The sequence below is a fragment of the Rhinatrema bivittatum genome, chromosome 11, assembly GCF_901001135.1.
Source record: "Rhinatrema bivittatum chromosome 11, aRhiBiv1.1, whole genome shotgun sequence".
NCBI classification, from domain to species: Eukaryota; Metazoa; Chordata; class Amphibia; order Gymnophiona; family Rhinatrematidae; genus Rhinatrema; species Rhinatrema bivittatum.
Window position 1 is genome coordinate 34,656,638 of NC_042625.1, and position 17,883 is coordinate 34,674,520.

General features: G+C 45.6%; 1 protein-coding gene across 10 annotated transcripts in view; it reads right to left on the reverse strand.

The window, feature by feature from the left end:
• Positions 1–17,883, reverse strand: part of PITPNM2 (phosphatidylinositol transfer protein membrane associated 2) — a 316,237-nt gene that overhangs the window by 96,887 nt on the left and 201,467 nt on the right. For 6 of the 10 annotated variants that reach the window (XM_029571362.1, XM_029571364.1, XM_029571366.1 and 3 more), the window contains 4 exons: positions 17,079–17,174; positions 11,462–11,566; positions 9,777–9,847; positions 3,506–3,607 (listed from right to left, as the gene is read on the reverse strand). In XM_029571362.1, coding sequence (XP_029427222.1) covers positions 3,506–3,607; positions 9,777–9,847; positions 11,462–11,566; positions 17,079–17,174 — 374 coding nt within the window. The remainder of the gene's footprint in view (positions 1–3,505; positions 3,608–9,776; positions 9,848–11,461; positions 11,567–17,078; positions 17,175–17,883) is intronic. The other 4 variants (XM_029571370.1, XM_029571369.1, XM_029571363.1 and 1 more) reach the window with 2 other exon arrangements.

Consider the following 17,883-nt stretch of genomic DNA (forward strand, 5'->3'; position numbering starts at 1 on the left):
CCCAAAAGAAAACAGCCTTGTAGCTGTCAAGAATCCCAGACATTCATTCTTTAAGTAATGTCTCTCTCTCATCATCCAGTATCACAGTTACCTTTTGGGGGGGGAAGACATTAGTGGCGATCCAGTTGTTAGACTTTTTACACTGTAAGCCAACCTTGGATGCTTATAGATTAGGGACGTGCATTCGTTGATCATTCATTTCACAGTACGTGCACGCATTTTCCATTGTACAATCACCCAGACACTTCTGCAGATACTAGAGATACACACGTACCATGAAACAAACAAAGCTGACCAACAAAAGCACATCCCTATTATGGATCAGGATTTCGGGGCCCAATGTAACAGAAGTTGTTGGAATCCCTCCTACATGAGTTACACAGGGAACTGGATGAACGTACTGATGCGATGGTGACTTATTTGACACTGTTTACCAAGGGCTGTTGGTAGATCGGTTACGAACAGTGGGCGGGATCCGTGGGCAGGAACCGAAATGGTTCTGGTAAGTTTCTCTCTGGGCACACACAGCAGGTTTCCATGGCGTTTTAATCACAGCCTTGGGATGTAGTGTGCGGGGAACCACATGGGGATAGTCTTTCCTTTATTCAACCTACACATGACTCCTTTGAGTGACGTTTTAAGATGAGTGGGCTTATGCTACCATACTTTCGCAGACAACATTCAAATCTTTCGCCCAACAGGAAAGAGGACAGCATATGATTAAGGCAGATTGACGGAGGGGTTGGAGACCGTGCTAGATGGTTACATTCGTATAGGTTGAAGCGAAATGTGACGAAAACCGAGGCAAGGGTGGGAAAGGCAACACAACTAGAAGATCTGCAGGTTCAAACTAATGTCCGGGTTATCCCTTTTTGTCAGTCAGTGCATAACCTTGGAGTGTAGTCATTATTCTTTCAAAGGCAGACAAACTGTTGTATAATTTTGCTTGGTTAGCCACAAATGGCTCTCCAGTTATAGAAACATAGAAATGACGGCAGAAGAAGACCAAATGGCCCATCCAGTCTGCCCAGCAAGCTTCACACACTTTTTTCTCTCATACTTATCTGTTTCTCTTAGCTCTTGGTTCTATTTCCCTTCCACCCCCACCATTAATGTAGAAAGCAGTGATGGAGCTGCATCCAAGTGAATATCTAGCTGATAAGTTAGGGGTAGTAGGGGTAGTAACCGCCGCAATAAGCAAGCTACACCCATGCTTATTTGTTTTACTCAGACTATGTTATACAGCCCTTATTGGTTGTTTTTCTTCTCCCCTGCCGTTGAAGCAGGGAGCTTTGCTGGATATGCATCGAAAGTGAAGTATCAGGCACATTTGGTTTGGGGTTGAGAGCATTCTTGTCCAACACAAATTTGGCTACGGCGATCCAGGTTTTTAACCTGTCAAGACTGGATTGCTATCATGCCCCGTATGTGAGGTCTCCAAAATCCGAGCTGAGACGACTCCACTCCAATTGGTGCAGTAGGCAGTATTCTGGGAGATCTCCACGGGAAAAAGACTGTGATCCCCCTGGCTGCCAGAAATTTTTTGTAAGTAGATTTAAGATTCTGATGCTGGCTTTTAAAGCGATAAAAGAGGACCAGAATATCTGTGAGAATGCTTGGGGTCCTACACCCCAACATGGAGTTTATGTTTAAATGGGGGTGGGGGGGAGAGAGGAATTCTCATCTGTTCCAGAGTTCAAAGACGTTTCGTTGCAAAGAACTAGAAACTGGGTTGTGTGTCGTCCCCCCCCAGTGGCATCAGTGTGATTGAGTGAGCTACCAACATCTCTTCAGCTGCAAAAAAGGAAGTATAGAGTTGGTGATCACCTGCACGCTTATGTTGGGTCTTTGAAGGAAGGCAGGGGACACGGGAAGGAGCCGCGGATATAGCATTTTAAAGGTTTATTCCTAGAGAGGAAGGTAGTGCTGGTGGAATGAGGCGCTGGACAGGGAGGGTGGATTTGGTTATGGTTTTAATATGATTGGATGGCGTGTAGTGTATTGATTTCACGGTGTAAATCACCCTGAGCTGGCTCTGGAATAGCAATATATAAATGTTACAAAAAAAAAAAAATGAAATGAACACGACTGCCATTTAAACAGCAGATGGTGGCTGCTGGAAATATTCCTAAGGGCTGTCTACACCGGAGTTTTCTAACCTCTGTACTGGTTTTTCAGGATATTTGGATTTAATTATTTGTTCAAGGTGAGTTACATTTTAGATACTGCAGGTATTTCTACGTCCCCAGAGGGCTTACAATCTAAGGGGGTCATTTTTCCCATAGAGACAGACTGGGATAAAGGCCTTAGTAAATTAGACCCTAAGTTTGTACCTGAGGCAATGGAGGATGAAGTGACTTGCCCAAGGTCACTGGGAGAAGTGGGATTTGCTCTACCCACCAGACCATGCCTCCCCACTCCAGGACCTACTCAGGAGCCACAGCTACATGCATATGTAGAAAGAAGCATTTCTGACAGGGTCCCGGGAACCTTTGATCTACAGAATGCATATTGCAGTCATTCACACCGCAGCCCCACGGAAACAGAGTCCCGTACGGTGTCTAACGCAGCAACAGGCAACTCCTGAAGGACTGTACCCAGAGAGCCACAATGAATATGCATGAACTTGCACTTGCACTTAATATCATTTCATATGTGTATTTCATTCTGCATGCCCCGAATACCTGAAGGACAGAGATGAGAGCCACTAGTCTAAAAGTAGCAAAACAAATGCAAGAGGCTTTTGCAAAGATTTGGCATGCTTCATGCAATGTCAAGGGGATACCATAGCTCTTAAATTGCTTTTAAAAAGAGTTTTGCATATGGTATGAATATTTTTTCTTTGCCTGTAAAAGATGGCAAATATAACCAGACTGCTTCCAGTTAGTACATCAATGATACTAAAGGCAATACAGTTACATTGCACAATGCTAAAAATGCCACATTAAGCCACACCAAAAATCCATGTTGGAAAACAAAACGTGTGCAAGCAAGTACTGGCTTAGTATAAGTCTCAAGATGACAGCAGCGGAGAAAAGCACGTTGCACCGCAAAGCAGGCCACTTCCCAGCAGGGTTTCAGAAATAATTCTCGTGCAATCACAGAACCACCTGAAAACCTAGGACTCCGCTCAACTCTCATTTTGGTCCCAGTTCTGAAGGGCTGGAAATGGTGCTCTGCCTGTGGCTCAGGGGGTGCACGCCTGCATGTGAGTGCAGGGGGGGACAGAATGCATTTCCAGCCTGTAGGGAGATTTACTCCCCCGCATGGCAAGAACAGGGGCCTCTGAGAATCTAAAGCAAGACTTCCTTGGGTCTGGGCCACACGCAGGAGGCTTTAAAGCCCGCTCAATCCAGTTGCCATGCGCAGAAAGTATTCCCTGTGAGTGCGGCTATGGCTCAGACCTGGGACCTTAGCTAGCAAACGAAATGCATCCGGTTAGTGCGGATTCTGCCTCCAAGGCAACGCTGCTCCAGCAGATTCGTTCTGCATTCTTTTTACTTACGGGAGCTTCACTCGCCATGGACGGTTTGCTTGGAATAACTGTGGCAAGGCCCAGTGCGGCGATGTTGGAAATCACTTGAGTATGGAGCTCAGAACTGTGATTCTGCGCACGAAAGTAAAAAGCTAATCAGGTCTGGACTGGAACTTCTCTTTCAGCTCTCAGACAGAATGGACAGCGCTGGGTAACTTTACAGAACCACCTTTGATCAGAGTACGTGCAAAATAAGTACAAATAAACCTACTGATATGCAAGACAACAGCAATGCTTTGCAGCATCTACCCTGGAAATACTTGGAGGTTTTTCTTGAAATTCACCATTTTCATTACAGTGTTAACAGTCTATAAACAGCCATGCTCATTAAAAGAAAACAAACACAACTGAAAGAAAGATTGCCAGATGCCCCAACTAAGAAAATACATTTCCTCAAGCTAAGAGATCAAGAGCAACACCAGCAGGCCAATGAAGGTCCATTCTTCCCGCCCTCCAGCGCCATAAAGATGGATGAGTAATAAAGCATGATGGCCTTCTGCACATCCGTATCATGCGACTGCCAGCAGCTCTGGTTTAGTGCAATCCTTTGTGGTATCCGTACTTTCTGCCCCCCTGGGGCAGAGCAGGACTCACATTTAATGCCCGGCATGAGTTACTCCTGGGGGAATGCTGCGCACTCTGTATCGGTCAAAACACCACAATCTGAGTAATTAATGTAAAATGTGCTACAGGAACGTTCTTACTCAAAGGGGCAGAATTTCCCTAGAAGTGCACTATAAGCATGTCGCTTCTACCCTCTCTCCCCCTACTCCCCTGGCCAGGCCCTGTGGAGCAAATTATAACTTTAAAGAACACTATTCTGCTAATATAAGCTAAGCTGGACAGAGAAGTACAAGTTATTCATTTCCTCAACCCCTTTCACTCTGCCCTCTCAGGTCCCACTTCCTCCACCCTCTCTCTCCCTTTTACTCTATCTTCACCCTCCCAGTCACTCCCAGTTTGACCCCCCTCTCATACAGCCCCTCACACAGGTGTCCTCTGTTCCTCTCTCACACACACACACAAAAGCTCCCTCTCTCTCTTGCACACACACACACAGGCTCCTCTCTCTCTCACACACCCCCCTTACACACACGGGCTCCCTCTCTCTTGTGCGCACACACAAGCTCTCTCTCACACACACATCCCCACACAGGCTCCCCCCTCTCACACACACACCCTCATACAGGCTACCTTTCTCTCACACACCTGTAGACAGGATACCTCTTTCAGACACAAACATTCACCCCCCACACACACACACCAGCTTCCAATCTTACTCACTTACACACTCCCTTACACAGGCTCTGTCACATACACACACACACAAAGCACCCTCACTCTTCCCCCATAGGCCCATAGTCTTAGCTGTAATTCTGGCCAGTTTCCATCATGGCTCTCCCAGGCCACTCTGCTCGGCCTCGTCAGCCGCAGGAGGGTTGGGCTCTGCCCACTGCCCTATTGGGCCTCAACTTCACCACAAGCTGGACCAGCTCCTCTCACAGCCTCCCGGGCTTTTCAAATCTTCACTGCGAGCAGGATGGGCTCCGCTCACGGCCCCCACTGGGCCTCTCTGCAATTTCTGTTCAAAAAAATAAAAATTCTGCACAAGAGGGGAAAATTTCTGTGCAAATTCTGAGCTGCGTAGTTGTGCAGAATTCCCCAGGAGTACATTCATAATTATTCATTTAGAACCATCTTATCATTTTGTCTGCCCGAAAGGCGAAAGGCACCCATGTGCAGGCTGCTATATGCACACGGGCTCTTTCTAATCCAGTTTTCTAAAGAAAACTCATGCCTTTGGTCCTGGTTTTAAATTTCTCCTGCTTCTTGTGAAACAGGTGCATGGGAGCAGCTCTCCATTTCAGAAACAGATGCACCTTGGGTAAATACCTGTAAGAGCAAACTGCTGGCCACACCTGGGAGCATCAACATGAACCTCGTGCCGAGTGCAATGAGAAAAGCGGCCACCCGAAGGGGGAGCACTGGTCTCTCCTGCCATCTTCCCCCACAGGCCAGGGAGAAAAGGAGCAGAGGCCAAGAGGTCTCTCTCATATGAATGCTGGACACCCAGTTGTGGGGAACGGAAGTCAAGATTCATAGATTAAAACACAATTACTGATTTAATGACGTGGATGTGCCGTAAAAGCAAGCAATGAAAGGCTGTTACAGATTGGCTCAAGACTGGGGGGGGAGGTGACAGCGAGGATGGAAATAAATGGACCCTTAATTCTGCATAACAAAGCACGATTCCTGCATGATAAATGTGCTTCAGTCTGGGGGGAAGGAGGAGACGGGGGAGGTGAGGGAGGGGAACAAAAGAAGCTTTAATGGTGAGACTGGAAGAGGACACAAACAAGCCCAGAAATTGATGATCTAGCTAGTGCCACTGCCTTGATTCATTAGCGCGTTGCTCTTGGCAACCTAAGTTCTTGACTTTACTGTACAATCGTTCCAGCTAATTAAGCCGCCAACTCAGAGGTCTCTTAGCATCCTTGAGTTACCAAATCCAATTGCATCCATTTACAGACACATTCTGACTGGGCAAGGCAGCAGAAGCCAGCGAGAAGTTATTTACAGGAGCTTCATGTTGGCTTTGAGAGCGAGGAGAGGGGAAGGGACAGGCCCATCCAGCAGCGCTGGCACAGCAGGGAATGGAGCCCCAACAACTCAGGCTGATAGCTGAGTCCAGCAGTATACAGACATGAAAGCGAGGGTCCCAAAAGTACCGCAGCCCCACTGGAAGAGACTCCACAGTGCAACCTAAAGAGGAAGACCAAGGCCTGTTCTCCAGCTATTCTTCTTCATCATTTCTCCAGCAATGCAAGATTTACTCAACACTCTGCAGACATCTAAAAGATTTCCCGCTTCATGGAGCTGGACTTTAAAGGGAGGATCACCATGGAGCATGTTTTTTTGTTTTTGGGGGGGGTGCGCGATATTTTGGCATAGCTATGAAGCGGAAGCAAACAGCAACTGAGTAATCCTGTGGCCCCCATACTCACAGGTCCTGCCTCTCGCACAGACATCAAAAGGGGGCGGGGCTAGCAGTGCTCATGAACACAGCACTGCGAGATCATTCAGTCCCTTCCTTGTGAAGTGTGTGTGTGTGTGGGGGGGGGAGGCAATGAATGCAGGAGCGGCGGCCCACATGGTGCGAGGGGGAAAGCGGCGGATTGGAAGTCCTCCAAGGCAGAAGAGGTAGGAAATTTGCTAGCCTAACCACAAGCCCGATGTACCCATGCATAGGCCTGGAGTGACTTTACAGGCGCTATTCCCAGACAGGGCAGCTGCAGGGCTTCTGCAGTGCCCGCACAAGCCTAGATCTAACCGTTGCCCTACTAGGGGAACTAGTTCCAAAACACCACGTTAAAAAAAATATACAAGAGAAGGGCTGATATTGGTGCAACCTGTGTTAAAAGGTCATGTGCTGGCTGTGATATCTAAGGCTAAGAGTTTAGGGGTGAGCCTTTCCTTTGCAGGCATTCATAGGGGAAATGTGTCAGATGGCATATATGCAGTTGAAGAGTGCGCCAGTTATGCCCTTCTTCTTTTAATGTCATGACTTTGAAAGCTATGGTACTGTCAATGGTTGTGGGGGTTGGATTATTGCAATGTTCTGTTGAGGCTGCCAGCTCCCCTCACCCAGAATTTATAATTAGTTCAGAACAGAAGAGGATTTCCCCGTTGGTGGCCTTGTCACATCGGTTGCTGGTGGTTGAGAGCAAAGTTTAAATTGTAGACTTTGACCCTGAACAGGCCGAAATATCCACGTGAAAAAGTGGAGTGGGCGCATGCTCAGCTGCTCCCAGGGCTTTCTTCTGGGCTCTGCCCAGGGGTGCAGATTTAAAGCCAGCCATTGCTTCAAACCCGTATTTACAGCTGTAGCGCTCCAAGTCTGGAAGCCGTTTCCAGCTGCTGTTAGAGGTGAACTGAATTATCTGAGGTTCCAGACAAACTAAGGCATATTTATTCCCTTTTAAAAATTCCTAAGGAATGGAAGGATGTATTTACCAACTGTTGGGTTGACGTTTTAGGCACAAAGGCTGGTGGCCATAGGGGGAGATGCAGTGGTAATTTCTGGACAGGAAGGGAGGCTGACAGCAGGGAGTTTTGTTGTGCTGGCTGGTCTTCGTTTTATTATGAAGGCTGAATTTGTAAACCGCTGCTAATGCGAGATATACGTTTTACAATAAGACAAGTTTCCAAAAATCACAACCTCCTGCGGAAAGTGACTGCAGCCAGCATCCAGAAACAAAGAAACGTTCTTCAAACCCAGCGCAGATGCCCTTTAAAACTTCTGGATCAAATCAGACTCCACTCACACTGAAATATCAACAGCTTTATCTCAGCTGCTGTCAGATAAGCACCAGCTGCCTGGGACAAAGAGAGGCCATCAACAAATGTGGGGAAGAGGTGGCGACAGGATGAGGTGGGATGCAGTCACGCTTCTGACCTGCAGCCAGAACTGCTGCCACTGGCTCACCAGGACGACAGTGCGGCTTTGGGGTAAAGTGGCAGAGTCAATGCAAGCACCCCAAAAAGACAATTTTTGTTTTCTTTTTTTTTTTTATAAATTCCATCCTGATACATTGTAGAGTTTGTAGTCCTTGCTTCTTCTGTTTACAGTCAGCACCACAGGACCCACAATGCACCTGGAGAGCAGGACTAAAGGCCAGGACAGACCCATCTTCCTCCACAACCTAAGTCACATTACATTCCTGCTCTGAACAAAAAAAACCACCACACTGTGAAGTCTTAAGCATTTACCGCCCCTGTCAGAATAATCCCGCCATTAAGAAGAGTCAAGATCATGCCATGCCTATTCTGAAGGAGCTGTGCAGGCTGCAGTTTAAAATTCTTTCGTTTATATAGCAACACCAAAATATTGTGCAGATTTGTTCCTGGAACATGAACCTGTAAAGGGTCTCTAAGTCTGCTAAATGAGCTTTACTGGAAATTCTGGTTCATCTGCAATACATCTGGTTTCAACGCAATGGTCCTTTTAGCTGTTTTGCACCAAAGCATTGGAATGCAAAACCTCTAGAAATTCAACGTTTCAAAAAAAGATTAAGACACGGGTGGGCTGGCTTTGATGGGCAATTCTGAATTTCCTGGAGGAAGAGAGTGATTTTAATTTTTCCTCGGTGTTTTTGTAAACTACATATGCTTTGACAGTAACTTTCAAACCGGCACGCGGGCACACATTTGCACGTAGGTGTCAGCCCACGCCCAGGGGCGCAGCCATTTTATAACTTGCGCGAGGTTATGCGCGCACACTATAAAATAGCCTGACCACTTGTCCGTGGGCGCCTTATTTTAAGTGGCTTCTACCACGCAAGTCAGGAGATTTTAAGAGGTGTAAGCGCCCACGCCATTCCCAGTTTGTCCCCCGGTTTGCCCTGTTAACAGCTAGGCCTCCACACCCCCCCCCCCCCAGTTTGATAGCTGACACACCCCCAGTTACGTGGCAGGCAGGACCCGAAAAGCCCATACCCCACCCAGTTTGAAAAATGTTGAGGGGTGCGCACGACGGCATTTACATGCGTATCTGGGCGCTTTTTAAAATACGGTCAGTGCATGCGGGCCCGACTTCTTCGTGCATCCCCTAATTCAAGCGCGCCGGGCTTTTTAAAATTCACCTTTACATGTACTATAAATGGATTTTAACATCTATTGTTAACTACCTTGCAGTGAACAGCGAAACAAGGTCAAATTTACACAAATAAGAACAGATGACATCCTGAGCGCTGACCTTGCTTGTTCTCACTCCTTCACTGAAACAGTTACAGAAGCAGAAAAGCAACATTGGGTAAGGACCATAGCATGCAAGCTCTTTGCTGCCATACTAATACGTCCACCTTCTGAAGAAGCAACTGGTTTCAGCCATGAGGAATAAATCACAGAGGGCAGGCACGCCCGTCTGTGACACCATGTCCCGCTATCATGTAACACCTGGACAACCGGATGGATAAAACATCTCAAGAGATGAGCTTTGCTAATTTGCCAGCCTGCTGCTCTTGTACATCCATCTGAGAGTTGTTGGCAAGCAAGATAAATTAAAATTTAACATGATCAGAAGAGAGTAAACGCACAAGGCTTAACTTTAATTCAACACTGCCTGGACCAAAGTCAATTTATTTTTGTTAAACATTTGGATGTGCTACCTGCCAGTTTACCAAGGCACAACAAAGGATAAGAAACACATTCCCTTGATTTTGTTTCAGGGGAAGACGCTTACCTCAATTATGCTCAGTTGCTCCACACTGGAACTAACAGTGTATTCTGCTGATGGCTCATGATAAAGATCATCTGAAAGAAAAACAAAACAAGCCTTTACAACAAATTAATTAAAACCATGGCCCTGCCAATATGGCACAGAGTACAGAAGCACAGACAAGGCAGGATAGCAAAGTAAACTTGGAGCATGGGGCAGAAGTGGCCAGGGATCAGCAGCTGGGAGGGAGAGTGCCTGTGTCTAATGTTCTGTGCCGCAGGACGTGTGTCACATTGCAGGGTTTGCAGGTCGCGTGGTGCACTGCATTCCCGATGGATTTATTTGAGAAGAGTTATAACTATACCGGGCAACAGCGCCCATTCTTGACACAATATAGCAATGTGGCATAACTTCTGCTCCTTGGGAGTGAAATGGTGGTGTGAGAAGTAGACACTACGTTGGGGGAATAGTAATGGGGGGGAAAAAAAAAAAAAAGGGGGGCGGGCGGCTTATTTTTTCACTTTGAACTGGATTATTCCGAAATACAAATCAATAGGATAATGAGATTCTTATTTTTATGGTATTCAAGATTTGATTGCTTTTACATTTCTAGATTAAAATGTGTAAAATATTCTATATCAAGTGGTGTCCGGCCATGTGCTCCAAGCACCTTGAATCTGAGAAATGCAGAGCACCATTCGTTTCTACGATGTTCAAGTGAACGAGTAAATCCCCCCCTCGTGTCCCAATGTTCTCGGAGACCGGGCCAGTGCAAGTTTATTAGGCACCCGAGGCAAACCTTAGAGCCTGGCACCCCCTCCCCCCCACCCACACTATTTAAAATTATGTACTCGCACATGCTCACACACATACACTCGTTTCTCTCCCTCCTAGGTGCAGGCAGCAGCAGCTTTCTTTTTGGACTTCCATGGCACCAGGAGACCTCCACTCTCTTCCTTGTTGAGCAGTCACGGCTCCTTTCCTTGACCAAACAGGCCGTCAGCCGACGCCGTCTCTCGTCGGCCACGACGTGTGATGTGTGACCCTCTCAGTCTTTTCTTCCAGGCCGGCTCCTTTCAGATGCAAATGATTGGGCATCCTTCTTCCTTCCCACACGGGCCCACAACTCATTTCCTCTTCCAGTCCCCACCAGTGTCAGGAGTCGGGACAATGTTTTTTTTTTCACAATTCAGAACAGGTCCAGTGGAAGCTGTAGGTAGCAGCTGGGCCACCCCCAAATGTGTGGCGCCCTAGGCCTGTTGCCTAGTGCTCACACCGGCCCTGCTCAGAGGTCATTCAGAATGTGAGACAGCGCTGCACTATTCAAGCTGATCAGCTGTAGTGACTGTCAACAACCAAAGATCAGTAAATGGTTTACAGTAAGAGGCCACAGATGTCTTATATAACCAAGTTGGCTAAAATCAGGTCACCTGACCACACCGATGGGTAGCGAGCATGCTGTGGAGGTGGTATCGTGGCCACATCACTGAACAGAAGGGGCTCCTGTTTTGCCCTGTCCTGCTGCCTCCTAAGCTCAGTCCCACTGCATGTGGAGTCAGACTGTGACCACTGCCTTGTGGAGCAGTAACCATTAGTACCCCTTGTATTGCAATCTCTCTGACCTCTGGCTCTTACTGCTCTTCAAAAACCTGTCACTTCTTGTGTATCATTACCAATTTAAAAAACAAGCAACAAATAATTGTTATTACCTTGGATGTCATCAGCTTCTGTAGTTTCAATTTTATCCATGAGATCATTTGAACTCCACTTGGAGATCTCCTTAGGGAACACCTCCTCTGTGTCTGACAAGTCCTCTTTAAGGTAAGAGAAGAAGAGTAATGATCAATCATTATGAGAGGCTCTACACTGGACCTGTCACTTCCCAAAAAGGTCCCTATGAGCAAGCTGAAATAGGATTTGTAAAAGAATAAAACCACACCCAACACAGCCAGCCCAAGAGGTCAGCCATGTTGGATTACTCAGCGATGGGCAGATACACAAGGTTGGAGCTTTGCTTTTTTATGCATCAGAATCGTTTTCTGCTCTCCCCGATGGTTTGCTGGGTTCAGGCACAGAACTGGCAACCTGTGAGGTTCTCTTGGGTGAGACTGACTCAGGGATCAGAGACCAGATGGGAGCAAAGGAAGCAGATCTGCAAGAAAAACTATGCTGGATAAATCTCCTCCTCCAAAAGGGGGAGGACGCTACATGGTAGCATTATACATGCTGCACACCTGAATGCACTCATTTACATTTGACTTCTACTCTGATTACCAAGGTGGCTATTATGCATTTCAATAAACTCTCCTAAATAGCAGAAGCAGAAAACAGCAGTTTACATAACAGCTTGCAGATCAGCCTCCAATAAAACCTCCATTTATTTGCAGTTTTAGAAAGCATCACCAGCTCAGGCACCAAGAGTTCTTGTGCGACATAAAAATGCAGCAAACTTTTAGACAGAAAGATGCTTCGGATGGAAGTAAACACAGAGTGCTCCTGCGGCACTGTAAACACGGGAGTCCCAGACGCATGACTCACTGCCTGTCTCTCTCATCACATTGTTTTAGCAATCTTGTTGATGCTGCCATGGTTTGTCTTATACAGTAATGGTTTTCTCCTGGTTGCGTGGATATTGCAGTGTGAAAAACGCAGAACCTGAGATGTGACTGCTAGATCACCCTTCCCTACTGTCATTATCTGGAAGCAACAAGGCCACTGTGACCTGGTCCTGCTCACAGTCCCCACAATGTGGGCAAAATCTCCAGCAGTACAGAGAGAGGAGACTCCAAACCCACTTTTTTGGAGTCTGCTCCTATGGGTCAGCACAGAAGCCAGTATGGCTTACCACAAGCCACCCTCCCCCCCCCAGGAGGGTTGTATCTAAATAGCAAACAAGCCTCCTTTCCACAACCACAAGGCAAAAAACAGAAAAGTAAGTTATTAGGTTTACAGGGAAGTCCTGGGGATGAGAAAGGGACGATCAACGGATATAAAGCCATACACCCATAAGAAAAACAGCCTCGGCTTAAATGAAGTGAGGAGCCTGAGGGTGTGAAACGTAGGATGTCCTGGAGCCTGAGCAGAACCCAAGGAAACACAGCACTGTTGACCATCTATGTATGGACCGGCATATTAAGAAGCACCAGCAAAGTATTCAGTAGTGGCTTGGGCTTTTTGAGGTCTAATCCTCCTGGATTCTCCAGGACTAAGCATGCAACAACTTGTGCAGCTTTCTGTCCTGTTCCAGGTGATGAAGAGAAGACCAATTTGTAAGAGTTTCAAAGAAAATACCAATGCAAATGTTTAGTCATCATAAGTTACTAATTACATTTGCATCAGAAATAGATAAGAGGAGCATCTTGCTAGCAGGCAGTCACTTAGAGGTCCATATTCAAAAGGCATTTAGTCAGATAAAATGTGCCTCAGACCATTTTTAAAAAAATAAATGTTCTGATCTGAACATCCTAAATAATTTTAGACCTCTCTCAAATCTGCCAAGATAACTGAAACAAGTAGTGCAGACACAACCGGCTGAATATCTTGAAGTAAACATACTCTTTCCCACTCAGTTTGGTTTTAGGAAATATTTTAGTACTGAATCACTTTTATTAACACTAACCAACATGATTTTAAGGGGCATTGATACCTTCAGATCTTGCTTATTAATCTGATTAGATTTGTCAGCCGCCTTTGATATGGTAGATCATCACGTTTTGATTCATAGAGTATCTGAAACTGGACTTTGTGGTGAGACCCTTCAGTGGTTTCCCTCTTACTTAAAGGAACATTCCTGTCAGGTTAAATTTGGCAGCTCCTTATCTGAAAAAGTTGACCTGGTTTTCTGGAGTCCCCCAGGGCTCATCCTTGTCTGCAACACGTTTTAATATTTATATATGCTACCCCTTTGTAAATCATCATCAGGATTGGGGATTATTTATTATATATATATGCAGATGTCCAATTACTGATCCCAATTAATGAATCCAGAGAAAATGCCTCGAAACCCGTAGAGGTAAACATGTCTGCCATTCAGCAACTTTTAAGCCACATGAAACTAATCATTAAATCATCAAAAGACTGAGATCTTATTACTAACCAAAAAAGCCTCTTTAAATATGCCTATTGTTTTTAATTATGGTCTGACACAAATTGAATTATCGGAGTAATGACTGATAGCGATCTTAACATGGAAGAAGTGCATTAATCTTAAAATTAGAGATGGCTATAACAAATTGCATGTGTTAGAACGACTAAAGCCTCTTCTTAATCATGACGACTTTCGCTCTGTGCTTCAAACTCTAGACTTTCTCTCATTTAGGATTCCTGCAATGCACTTTTACTTGGTCTCCCAGGCCGCTCCAATTACTTCAAATCGCCACCACTAGAATTTTAACTGGTGGAAGAAAATATGATCATATCACTCCCGCACTGACTGCCTTACACCAGTTACCAATAACATTTAGAATAGATTACAAAGTTGTGTGCTTATTACACAAATTGATTCATAATGAAAAGGTTGTATAGCTAAACGCTGCTATCCATTTACATACTCAACGAAATTTAAGGTCCACAAACAAAGGCCTGTTGACAGTTCCATCAGTTCCAACTGCACAGGAGTGAAGTGAGAGAGAGAGCCCTCTCAATTGCTGGATCTAAACTGTGAAATACTCTCCCTGCTGAATTAAAGCTGCAAAAAGAGACTTTTCTGTTTTTAAGAAATGTCTGAAGACATGGCTTTCTAAATTGGCATATGAGAGTAATGCTTAAGGTAGTATCTTTCTTCGGCTCTTAGGATGGTATTGAAGCTGGAATAAGCGAATGAGGCCTTATTCTCACTTTATCTTATTTTTTCCTTTCCTTTTTATTTGGTTTTAATTTTTAAACCTATGTATTTTAATATTGTATTTATGATTTTTTTTACCTTGATATTTATTCATTATATAGTTTACGATTTTATCCGTCATGATGCTCTTAACTGTTTTATTTTGCAAACAGTTGTGATCGGTCACAGAACAATGGTATATAAATATAATAAATAAAACAATAAAGATAAATGCTGACTATAGCCATATTTTAAAAAAGAGGCGTTCCACGGTGAGCAAAGTTACTCAGCTAACTCGGCTAATATTAAGCTGTATCCGGCTAAGTTAGCTGGACATCTCTAGCACTGCCTCAGGAGTAGTCCTAAAGTTATCTGGCCTCACGGGGCTGGATAATTTCAGGCTTAACTGGCTATATTTAGAAGCACCTAGCGAGTTAAGTGGCAGAGCCTATTTTTCAGTCACTGGGTGGGGATAGAGTAATCAGGCCGCTATGGTCATGCAGTTCCTTTTCTTGTACCACTGCCATTTAACCAGCTTTATTCTTTTGATTATAACCGGTTAAGTCCGAAGTTAATCAGATACACTTACCCAGATAACTATAAACCTAACCGGGAATATTCAAAAGATAGCTGGTTAGATTTAAAGTAATCCACCGAAAAGCAGCTGATAAACTTTATTCAAGGATATTCAGCAAGACGTTTATCCCCATTATAGGGATATTCGAATATTATCCTCAAAGATTCTCGGGGGTAGGGAAGGTTAAGACCAGTTTTTTTGCCTCCAGCACCCACACTAATCTATTTATAGCAACTCTCTTCTTTGCATGCACATGAGCATCGTGTTGTGTACACCCCAGTGAATCTGCATTTGTGCACAGGAGGACACAATTACGACCCGTCTGCGAGGAGAACAAGTCAGCAGTGCTACTGGAAGAATTTGCACAGCAGCCCCCTGTAATACAGAAACCCTGGCTGAACTGAGACTACTAAGGGATGCAGGCACGCTGTGCCCTGTTCCTTCTTAACCATGCTGCAGGCAATCCCAGGAAAAAGAGAGGACCAATTCTACCCACCACTTGTAACGTGATAATGCACGTGTAAACTTGGTCAAGAAAAGAGACATTAAATATGTAATCACTCTCTGACACAATGTCTACAGCATCTGGGCACATTTAATACCAGACACTTTGGAGTCCAGCTTGTTTACAACACACTATTTTAAACTGGGCCCCACTGGCTGCAGCTGCTCTGCACTGCAATGCTCAGGCTGGCTGGGAGGACTGGAGTTAGGCCTCACTCTGACCAGTCAATGAACAGCACAGCGAGTTGCTGTAAAGCTCGGGCCCCAGGTGGGAAGGCTACAGGACAACAGGTTTTTGCTTTTGGTGAAACCAAATTTCCTGTTTCCTTTTGAAAACAAAACGATAGAAGAACTAGCAAAATTGTTAGGTATTTTTTGTTTTGTAACAAACTACAGTCACTGAAAAACTACAGGCTGCCAAACTGGAGGCTTGCTCCTGCTCCATTTGGACTCTGGCAACCCCTATGGCTGGAAGAAGAGACCTTCAGGAAGCTGTGGGTATGCGAGCAGGCCCGCAGGAGGACGGGGCTGGAACTCACTTTCTAATTTGGCAGCACTGGGGTTTTGTGGTTAAGGAAGGAAGAGCCCTGGATGTTTCATTTCTTCCTTTTTTTTTTTTGTTTCAAAGAAAGTTTGCAATGGGGTAGATTCCAGAGCACAATGAGGAGCGATTTAACAAAGCCTGAGGAGAGGCTCAGAGTTTAGACTTAAGTAGTAGAAGAAAGTGCAGACCCGTATTAGGTGCACACATTATCATCCCGCCTCATCGCGTATCAAACCAGAGAGACAGCGGAAGGTTTGACACTTAGCAAAACAGCGAGGCAAGGCAGTGGTGAGAGCCAGAGGAATGCCAGGGTGCGCAACTCTTTGGCAAGACCTCATCTGGATCAGTGCTGCCCAGTTCCAGGGGCTGCATCTTGAAAAAAAAAAAAAAAAAGGAAAAAAGAAGGCTATCAAAATGATGCAGAGTCTGCCCCGTAGACTCCATCAGGAAAGGCTTAAAGACCGAAACATGGACCCAGGAGGGGAGAAGAGGTATGGCCGAGAGATTCAAAACACATGAAATGTATAGAAAGCTCTCTCGCTGGAATGGAAACTAGTCAGGATACAAGGCCGACTCAGGAGTAACTTTAAGGAAATATTTGTTCACAGAATGGGTGACAGGTTCATGGCCCAGCCTCCCAGGGGAGGCAAAAAATCCCCCTCCCCCCCAGCAAAATAATTCAAGGAAATGAGGGATCAGCAAGAAAACGAGTGGGGATGTAAGGGTGAGTGCCTGAGTGAGGGTCTGTACTACTGCAGGAGCAGGGGAGAATGGACAGACTGAACGGGCCCTACCTTCGTTATCTGCCGCCAGTCTATAGAAGAAAGCTTTCCACGTTTACGCTGTAAATATGACAAATCACCACTCCAGGCCACGTACCGTGTGCATCAAAGAATTCTTCGTCCGAGCTTTCATCTGAGTCCCTCGCAATACTCTGCATCCTCCACTCCGATATGCTATGACGTGAGGGGCTTGCTGGAAACAAAACAAAACACAGTGTTTTCTACATTCACTTTGGGTGATGGCATCTGTTGCAGCCATGACACACCTCTGACTTTACAGACCCCCGCACTCTGAGATCGATATCCAAAAATGGTTTGTCTGGATAAGTTGGGAACTGACTGGAGAAGTTTTAGCCAAGTGCACCATTACCTGGCGGGATACAAAAAAGGCACTCCAGATTAGGGCTTGACAGCTTAGCCAGATAACTATCAGTGCTGTTCATCCGTTCCCACAGCAGGTCTGAAAGTTATGCAGGTACATATATCCAGATTAATATAACTGGTTAAGGTTAAAGTTAACACATACAAGCCGATGCATCATGTGCGTAAAAAAGGTGCAACCAAAGCGGATGCATGTTTTGTGAACGCTCGCACATCCACCTCTCCCGGGCGTTCGATGCAATGCGCAAATGAACTGCAAGGGACATGCAATGGATTATTTGGGAGTCCCTGGCACTCTGCACTGGGCACCCAGGAGATGTGGCTGTGCACCCACAACGGCCTGACCAGAGCTCCCTCCCCATCCCTGGCAGGGCTGTTCCTCATTGGTCCTTTCAGGACAGCCTTCTGAAAAGGGATTGGTCTTTTCACTGACATGCGACAGTGACTGGACCAATCAGCAGTGGTGAAGCAGTGAATAAACGAATATTAAGTGCCCTGTGTGTGCAGGTTACCAAAACAGA